We start from the raw sequence: 9,594 nt of genomic DNA, 5'->3' as shown, positions 1-9,594 counted from the left end.
CTCCTTGCTCTGTCATAGAACAGATAGTTAATTGTTCTCTTGCTTTTTAGTTTTTCCAGGTATGAGTTCTCTGTGTCCCCTAAACACATTAATCATAACAATCTTGGGAAGTAATTTCCTTACAACTCTTTCAACTTGAACTAAAGTGGGGGTGGGGGTTGAACTGAAGCCCACTAGTAATTCTCTCCAAAGATCCCTTTTCAATGTCTGAATGTCTGGCCCTTTTCCCAAGATAGGTAAGGTAATTTTAACCTTATTTTTCACACTCCCTTTTTTTGTAAGTCTTGCATGGTTATCTAACACCTCACTTTGGAAAGTGGCATCTGCTATCTTAAAGCCCAGGGAGAGACTAAGATTTGAATCTCCCAAGATGCATATGAACCACCAGGGAGGATGGTAATTGTTCAGGAGCTTTGGAGGATATTTTTGGTTCAAACTGTATTTTTACAAATGCTCTAGATGAGCGACTATGAGACACCACATTTCATAAGAAGAGGTCTATAAAGTGTAACTGGGAACTAGAAACTTAAGAATAAGATTCATATTGAAAGGACAAGGTAAGAGAAAAGTTTAGTAAAAATAAAGGGTAGTATTACTTACTAATTGAAAAACATTAATAATCTAAGTGCTAGCATTCTGCTTAGTTATAGGAATAAAAACTGAAACAAAATTCTCCTCCTCAATGAGATCATCAGGACCTAGCAGAGATGAAAACCACAATAAAATAGGCAGGGGAGTGGTAATACACTGAAATCTTGGGAGCCAAAAATAAGAGAAATGTACAAGGTGTTCTAGGGCAAAGAAGAGGCACCCAGCTCAGAACAGGAAACTGGGTGTCAGTGAGGGCTCCCAGAGGAAGTGGCCAAAGCTGCTGAGAGTGAAGATCAGATAGACATTAGATCGACAAAGGAAAGAATACATTCTAAGAGGAGAGAGCAGAAGCACAGTGGCTTCTGAAGGCAATGGAACCTTTGCGGGATTGCACATAATTTGGTATGGCAGAAATGAAGGCATGTGCAGTAGACAGTGGCAACAAAGCTGGAGAGATAGGCAGCACCAAGGCAGGAAAGCTATGATGAGTCACTAAAGGATTTAAAACTGGCAAATGACATGATCTTATGTGTGCTTTTGAAATATCACTCTCTGTGGTGTGGATCATGGATTGGGAAGCAGCAGAATCAGGGAGACCTGAGAGGAAGAGGATGTTGGCATAAACTAGGCAAGAAACATGAAATCAATAAACTTGGGAACAAAGAGGAAGGGAAAGACTCGAAGACATTTCTAAGACAGAGCATATGAAACTTGGTAACAGAATGGATTGGATTAGAGGAATGGAAGAGAGCTGTTCAGAAAGACTTTTCAGGTTTTTGATTTGAGCTACTGGGTGATGGTGCCATTTGGGGAAACAAGAAAAATAGAGAAGAAAATTTCAATATTCTTTCATTTCATTGTTTATTCAACAGGCATTTATTAAAGACCCATTATATGTTGTGAATAGACAAGTAAATCAATGATCACAATGCCCTGTGATAAGTGTCACTGACAGAGAAATACACAGAGGAGAAATTGAATAAACAGGATAGGTATATAAGTCATATTGAGGAATCAGGGTAAGCTCTTGGAGGAGACAATGCCTAATCTGAGTTTTTAAAAACACAAGTGAAATTGTCATAACATAAAACACTCTCATAACTAAAGAATACAATTCAGTGGCATTTAGTACCTTCAAAATACTGTTCAACTATCACCTCTATCTAGTTCCAACTACTTTGAGTTTTGAAGGGTGACTAGGAGTTTGCTGGATGAAGAAGGGGGTAGCACTTTAGGATATGAGAACAGCATGTATGACGACATGAAGAGCAGAAATAGCATGACTGGAGTGAGTGCAGACGATGGAAAAGCAGAAGACAAGGCTAGAGAGGGCCCAATAATAAAACAACCCAATTTTAACCTGATTCAAGAGGCATGCAAAGTTCTTAAAAGAATTCTAAGCTGGGGCTTGACATGATCAAGTTTGCTATTCCAAAAGATTACTCTGGAAATGGTGCTAGAGATACTTTAGATAGGGGAAAACCAGGAAGATGAATGGGGAGCTTTTATGCATTAATTAAGATGGAAAATGATCAAAGTCTGAACAAGGGCAATGGTAGTAATAATGGAGGGAACTAAAAACAAGACATAATGAAAATGCCAAATTTACATGACTTGATGACTTATTAGACCTCAAACCATATAGGAAGAGTATAGTATGATTCCCATCATTCTGCCTTGGGTGACAGGGATGATGGTAGTGAAATCCTGGGAGGAAATTTTTGGGGAAAATATTTAATATAGGTTGGTGAGTTTCCCAAGAGTCAACGAAGCAAAGGGTCTTAAGAGTCAGTTTAATAAATGGATCTGGATCTCCAAAGAAAGATATAGAATAAAGAGTTGAGAATATTCTTTCTGTTGTAAATAGAGTCATAGTTTGAAGTCACTCAGGAAAAGTGTACAGGGAAAGATGGGCAGAGAACCTAGGACTGAGATTTGGGAACTACTATTTAAGGTGTGCAAAGATGATAGAACTATGTGGTTAAAAGATGTGGCCATATTGAGGCCAAGATAGAGTTTAGCATTAGGGAGAAGAAAAGTGGAATGAAACTGAGAAAGTGGAGAAAGATGGAGTAGGGGGAGGGAAATACTGGTCTTACTTGAAAGGGGAAGAGTGTTGGGGGGGGTCTATAGACCAATGATATTGTTTGGACTGAGTTATTATCACTGGGGCCCCAAAACACCATACACATCTCTTCACTCCAAAATAAATACTTTATTACTTAACTATAAACTTAGAAACAATTCCCAAGTACATAGGGTTTCTTCTCAAAGTAATTTTATGGAATGAAGACAAATGTTCACCAATTATGGCTTATTACCCTCAAGAAAAAAATTTTAAAAACCCCTGCAGTCTCCTCCTCCTAGTTCTGAGGCCTGAAAAGGTGTCAGTTCTTGGGTCAAAGGGGTCAAGAAAGGAGAAGGCAGCAAAATCTTGAGCTATTCGATCAAAACAAAAACCATCTCCTTTCATTTTTTTGGTCCAGTGACTTTCCTTTAGCTTAGGAACAAATTTTCACAGCTGCCTCCTCCTTTTGCTACCCAGACCAGCAAAAGACTCACCCAGAATCCTTCAGATAAACCTGAGATGGGTGCTTTGGTAAATATGTTTGCAGAGCCCTGGCAAGGTTTTTGTTTGCTCTGGGTATGGGAAACAGGGCCCAAACAAGATTCTTAGGTCCTATTTTCATCTCCCTTCCCCACACTCCCCCTCTTCACCCATTATTTCCACATTTGCTTGTGTGGATTAAAACTTGGAAGGGTTGGTAGAAGGGAGGCCTGACATCGCTTTTTCTTGACAGGTGACTGGAGGCTCTTTCTTTACCTTTCCTTGCCTTACCTGGGTACAGCCTTCCAAGGAAGAGGCTGAGCCCCTGGAGTGAGAATGGAAGAGCAGATTTATACCCCAGATTTCCAGGGACTCTAATCTCTCCTTACTAAATTGTGTGAATACAAGGGAGGAAGAGCAATGACTCCTTTGAGGTTTCCCTAAAGGCGTCTACTTTTTCTTGGGCAACTTGGTCTTCAGTGTCTTGCCAGAAGTGATGAGGGCCCCAAAGCCCTGTTTGTGGGAGAATGCATAGGCAGAACGCCGAGAACTTGGATGTTTCAGTTTGGTCCGGATCGGGGGTGGCAGTGGATGTCTCATGCAATGATGAATTCTGTCAATAATCTATAGCCAGAGCATGGGAGATAGAATTTTTATCCACAGAGGCAAAGACAAAGAGGGTCATGAATCATACCTGGCTAGATTCTCTGTTCCACTCACCTTGTCCACGCTGACGGGCCAGAATAGTGGTTTGAGAAATTGGTACCCAATCACAGGCAAGATACAGAGGACCATGCTGAGGATAACACTCAGCCACATTTGCGGCAGGTTCAGAGTATTCCTGGCCACACCTGTAAATAATGAGCCAGAAGGGGAAAGCCGGAACCAGAGCTGAGAGGAAGGGGGCTACCAGCCAGAACTTAGGTACCTCTTCAGTCCAAAGAAAAAGTTACTGATTTGGAGACAGTTTAGTCTCCTGAGAAATAACATAAATGTGAAAGAATTGCAGTGAGGTCCTTGGTGTAGCAAAATTACTGTGAATTTACATGCCTTTGTCTCCCTCTAAAGGCCAGGCAGGGCATGGAGGTGGGGGTAGGTTATAGGAATCCTAGAGCATTGGCTTGGACACAAAAATGGGATAGAAGGTTGGAGGGGAAAAACAAGTGGCTTGACTAAAGGTAGGAACCATCTACACCTACACATCTACTCCCTCTGTATTTTGCCCTCATCGGAGTGGAGATGAGAGAGAAAAATTAATATGGGAGACAAGAAGGCAGCAGGGCAGGCAGTTGGACTGAGCTAGGAGACCTAGATTTGAGTCATTTGATTTTTAAAAACCTCCAGTCTTTAAAATGGTGCCAATAATTCTTGCCCTGTATACCTCAAAGAACGCTTTTAAAGATCAAATTAGATAAGAAACTTGAAAATGTCTTAGAGACTGTAATAAGATAAAATATTTCCCCCCACCCAGCTAGATTTTGAATCCTTTTAGGGCTAAGACTGTATCTTAATCATATTTATATCCACAGAGCCTAATACATAGTAATAGCTGTTCAGTAAATATTTATTAAGCAAATATACTTGGTTCACACTCCCACCCCCACCTCCAGCCCCTGCCACACACTGGGCAGAATCTTACCTAGGAACTGGAAGACGTTGGGGAACATTAGGCATAAACCATCACTGTACAGGAAGAATAAGATGCAAAAGTAGAAACCCAGACTACCCCAGGTAAAGATGTGGCTTATCATTGTCCAGTAGGTTGTCTCCAGGGCAATCTGAAAAGCACCTTCTTATGTACAATGGTCTATAACCTGGGACCTATCAGCCACCTCCCTTCTCCAGTTTTGTAAAGGAGGATGCTTCCTTCCCATGTTCCTCCCTCCTCCCTCCCTCTCTTTCAAATAGGCTCCCCACCCAATCCCCCTTACCCCAACACCAGCCACACCTGTGCTGTGACCGCACAGAGCAAGGAGGTCTGCACAATCACGGAGAAGGACTGGTAGTCGGAGATTTCCTTCCCATCACTGCGCACTGAATTGTAAATGGCTCCCATAGGGATAAAGAACAGCACTAAGGAACTGTAGATCCCATGCACTAAGCACTTCACAAATTCCTTCTTGTTGAAATAGAGGTTGTGCTGGCCTGGCTCATACAGCTCTGGGAAACGTAAGCTCCATGTTTCATTCACATCCTGGAAGCACCAGAAGGTAAGGAGGAAGGTTCAGGTTCTCTCCATAGAAGGTCCCATCTCCATCAGAGTAAAGGCTTTTCCCCTCACTGAGTCTACTGTCAGGCTGCCTAGGAGCTTCCTCATGGATTACTTGAGAAGTGGAACCAGAGAATAGAGCAGTGACCACACACCCTTCCTGAACTCCCACTCTCTAGGCAAGTATCTAGGTGGTGGAAGAAAACTAGAGGGTCAAGATGGGAACTTAAGAAAGAGGGTCAAGATGGGAACTTAAGAAAGGGGGCAATTAGGATTGGGAGTAGTTGGGAGGACTGGAGCTTGGGATGGGGAGGCAATTGGGACATGAGCCCCCAGTTTTCAGTGTTCCTGTAGTTGAGTATTCTTTGTGTCAAAAGCCAGTGGAAGGCTGAGTAGTATTCCTTTGTGTATGTATACATCTTAATCAAATCATCTCTCGATGGTCATATAGGTTGTTTCCATGTCTTGGATAATGTGAGAAAAAAGAATGTATACATGGATGTGTAACTGGATCACCTTGCTGTACAGCAGAAAAGTGACAGAACACTGTAAACCAGCTATAAAGGAAAAAATAAAAATCATTATAAATGAAAAAAAAAAAACATACCCCCCCCAAAAAAACACAAGAAAACAAACAAATGAAAGCCAGTGGAAGGAAAGTGGGAAGCCAATGGGACCAGTTAGTCCCTTGAAGGTTTCTATGTTCTGTGATGCTCCTTCCATTCCTATAGTGAACTCAGGTGAGGAAATTCTCAATGTGGATGACATTGGATCATCTTCATCCTAAATACAAAACTCTGGATAACAGAGCTTGAGGCTTGTTTTGAGAGTTGTGGGTCCTTAGAATTAAGACCACTGAAGGTGGATAAGACTGTTGAATGACATAGTTCTTATTTCTCGCTACTTTGAGACTGGTAGCTATTTCATGGAGAATTTTCCTTCCTACCCTGATGGAGACCAGGAACCATGATCCCATGATGTCCTCTTTTAGCTACTTTATTCCTCTTTGGAGGCTCCTTTTCTATTCCATGTGCCCAGGACTGGAGGCTGGGGTAGAAGAGGAGGGAGCGGTAGGGCACAGGACCCTCAATGCCCAGGGAATTTCTGAGAGGGACAGATGGTATCCCCTAGGCCGAATCCCTGTGACTCAAGGTATCATACCACTTTTCCCATGCTTGGCCTCAGGATTCTCACCTCGGGCTCCCTGCACTGGCTTACCTCATTCTCTTTCTCTGAGTGTCTCCTTTCTTGAAGCCTGTTGCTTTACCTAGTCCTGCCAGGTAGAGGAAATAACTCTATTTCCTTTTGTACACACTCAATCTACCGCACAGCACAATTTCCATGTTTCTCTCTACAAAGGTAAAACTGACACAGGAAAACTTAGATTTCTAAACTGATGATTATTCTCTGTGGCAGAGGATTCTTTACTTTATCCAATGATACCTCTCCAGGTGATGAGCTCTCTTCCTTGCTCTAGAAATTATTCCATGTACACTTGACTTTGTAAAGCTTAGCTACTACTGTCCTCATTACTTAGGAATACTCTTCAAGGGCCCAGGGGCTTCAGCCCTGACTAGGAGGCTTGCAGCTGTTCTTACCTGGTCAAAGAGACTCAAGCCCAGGACAGGGAGGGAGGTGTAGACCAGGTTGTAGAAAGTGATAAACCAGGTATCATAAACTGTCTGGAAGAATACCAAGGAGATTTCTTAGATCCCTCTATTCTCCCAAGTTTCAGTTCTACTTCCCAGGTCCAGGAGCACCCCTTCTGCCTTCCACCTACCCACCAGTATACTAACCTAGAGCAGGATTTGAATTTCAAAAAGCTGACTAAGGAGGCTGACCCCAGACTCTATTTGGTTGTACTCTGCTAAGATCCCTGGGTCCCAGGCTGGGCAAGGCCACAGCAAACGTGTTCGTTACCAGCCTGACAAGGCTGATTTCGACCAGCTCACTGTGACCTACCTATACTGCTCTTCCCTGCACAGAAAGGGCCCCAGAGAGGCTGCTAGGGAATGCTAGGTAACCCCTATGTTCCCAGGCATGTAAGCCTCTGGGCTCTTTATTTGTGTTATGGCATTCAGTAGTTTCCATAACATTGGACACTTTCTAATACTGGAAAGCAGAATAGATCCATTGAGCCTTTCCCAGCTGGGTAAGCCCCCAGGGAGGGCTCCTTTCTTTCCTAGCCACAAGAGGTCAGCAGTAACACATGTGTATATGCACACACACTTTCCACAAACCAGACTGGTTTTGTTAGACACTGGGAGTAGAAAAGTCTACTACTGTCTGCTGATTGGTCTGTTTCCCCTGGAGCCCAAGCCCTGGAGTAAAGGTCCCAAGATAATCATTCCTGAAGTTGTTTATCTTTAGGATTCCTTGAGAGACTCACAGGACAAGGGACTTCTCCTAGAACATCAATATCCGAGTGTCACCTCTCCCTACTACTGTGGGGGAGATTTCATTTTCATTACAGCAACAACGGGGTGTGTTTGGCAGGGTGATATGTCTGGGTAAGGAAGGAGAAGTAAAGGGAAGCCGTGTTTCCAAACACGACTACAGGTGAATGCCAGAACTGGCCTGCCTGGCAAAACCAAAGGCTCTTTGAAGCTTAGCCTATCCCATAAAGATTACTTTGGCTCCTTAAAAACAACAAAACTCCTGGAGTTCCCATCGTGGTTCAGTGGTTAACGAATCTGACTAGGAACCATGAGGTTGCGGGTTCGATCCCTGGCCTTGCTCAGTGGCTTAAGGATCTGGCGTTGCTGTGAGCTGTGGTGTAGGTTGCAGACACGGCTAGGATCCCGCGTTGCTATGACTCTGGCGTAAGCTGGTGGCTACAGCTCCAACTGGACCCCTGGCCTGGGAACCTCCATGTGCTGCGGGAGTGGCCCTAGAAAAGGCAAAACGACGAAACAAACAAACAACAAACAAACAAAAACCTCCTAAGATCCAGGCATCTCCTTCCTTCCAACCCCATTACATATGTTTGGAAATTTTAGTTCTCCGAGTCAGGGAAAAGATGGAAACATCTTATGGGAGAGTTTGTAGGAGTTAGGGCCAAGTAAGAGCCAGGATAAAAAGTTAGGGTTTAGAAACCTAAGGTTAGTATAAAGGTAAGAGATGAGATCAGCATGGGTGTAGCATGTGAAACACAGGTCTCTAGAGAAGAAAAGGGATCTGTGCTGGCTGAAGTAGGTGGTGGTTAGAGAAGACCCAGGTGACCAGAGTGGGGAATGCCACCTGACCTCCTACCTGTGCAGAGAACCCGCTGTAGAAGGCATACCAGAAGTGCACCAGAGTGAAGGCAAAGTTTTTGTAAAAGAAGTAGCTGAGAAACTTGCACATGCGGTTATAGGACCAGCGGCCATGGATGAAGAGTAGCCGCTGCAGATAGTGGAACTGGGAGAAGGCGTAGTCACTGTTGAGCATGGCCTGCATTCCCTCTTGGCCACTGATGCCGACTCCGATGTGGGCAGCTGCAAAGAAACCCCAGAAACCTCTCAGCTACAGGGCTTGTTTTCTGGGCTCTCAGCCTGGGAAGTATAAAAGGGATGCTGAGGTCAGATACAAACCTCTTATTTTACATTTGAAAAGCAATGCTCAGCCCAGCTCAGAGTGGGACTTCTTACAGAGCCTCTTCTCCTTAAAGGATAGCCCACCCCTCCCACTCCCCCTCCCCGTCAGAAAACAGCTCCTTTATCTGCACTATGTTTTGGATGCTGCCACTCAAGAATGCCTCGCATAGGTAGCACTAGAACAGTTCTCGATGGACTTTGCACCTCCCATAGCCATCTGGGCTCTTCTCTACTACCCAGATGCTGAGGTAAAAATGTCTTGTTACCTCTTGAAGTCACTTAAATCAATTAAGTTGCAAGGTGGATGTTAATCTAACACAGTATTTAATTACCTAAGTTTATCTAAGGAGCTAAAATCAAACTGCTGTGAGGAATAAATGATGTTTACACTTTGTTAGTAAAAAAAACAAGTTCTTCAGGAGGCTTAAGGTGATTTTTCTGGACAAAGCAACGATTATGCTTGAGAAAAGATTAGACTTAAAAGTTTTAATTAGTCTGTTGTAGCATAGGCCAAATTCATTGCTCATGTAATCATGTAATTCATTGATTACATTGCTTAACAGAATAATTAAAACCTCTAACGCCCTAAAAGCCAAAGAAGTTCTAGAAACTGGGGAAGAGAGCAAGAACATGTCCTAGTATTGAAGCTGAGGCTGGAATATCTGCTAGTG

The 9,594-nt window shown here is 43.3% G+C and overlaps 1 protein-coding gene across 17 annotated transcripts in view; it reads right to left on the bottom strand.

The window, feature by feature from the left end:
* Window positions 1–2,786: 2,786 nt before the first annotated feature.
* The window catches only part of LOC100156421 (phospholipid-transporting ATPase FetA), a 97,763-nt gene continuing 90,955 nt past the window's right edge, over window positions 2,787–9,594 (bottom strand). For all 17 annotated transcript variants that reach the window (XM_084988642.1, XM_084988631.1, XM_084988654.1 and 14 more), the window contains 6 exons: window positions 8,601–8,824; window positions 6,947–7,030; window positions 5,088–5,333; window positions 4,779–4,917; window positions 3,860–3,990; window positions 2,787–3,763 (listed from right to left, as the gene is read on the bottom strand). In XM_084988642.1, coding sequence (XP_084844768.1) covers window positions 3,590–3,763; window positions 3,860–3,990; window positions 4,779–4,917; window positions 5,088–5,333; window positions 6,947–7,030; window positions 8,601–8,824 — 998 coding nt within the window. In that variant the 3' untranslated portion in view covers window positions 2,787–3,589. The remainder of the gene's footprint in view (window positions 3,764–3,859; window positions 3,991–4,778; window positions 4,918–5,087; window positions 5,334–6,946; window positions 7,031–8,600; window positions 8,825–9,594) is intronic.

Source organism: Sus scrofa, chromosome 1 (assembly GCF_054392235.1).
Source record: "Sus scrofa isolate SSC_HxYL_T2T_F1_AM1 chromosome 1, Sscrofa_HxYL_maternal_Yorkshire_Landrace_v2.0, whole genome shotgun sequence".
Taxonomy (NCBI): Eukaryota; Metazoa; Chordata; class Mammalia; order Artiodactyla; family Suidae; genus Sus; species Sus scrofa.
The sequence above is the reverse complement of the archived record's forward strand: the minus strand, read 5'-3'. Positions and strand labels throughout refer to the sequence as shown.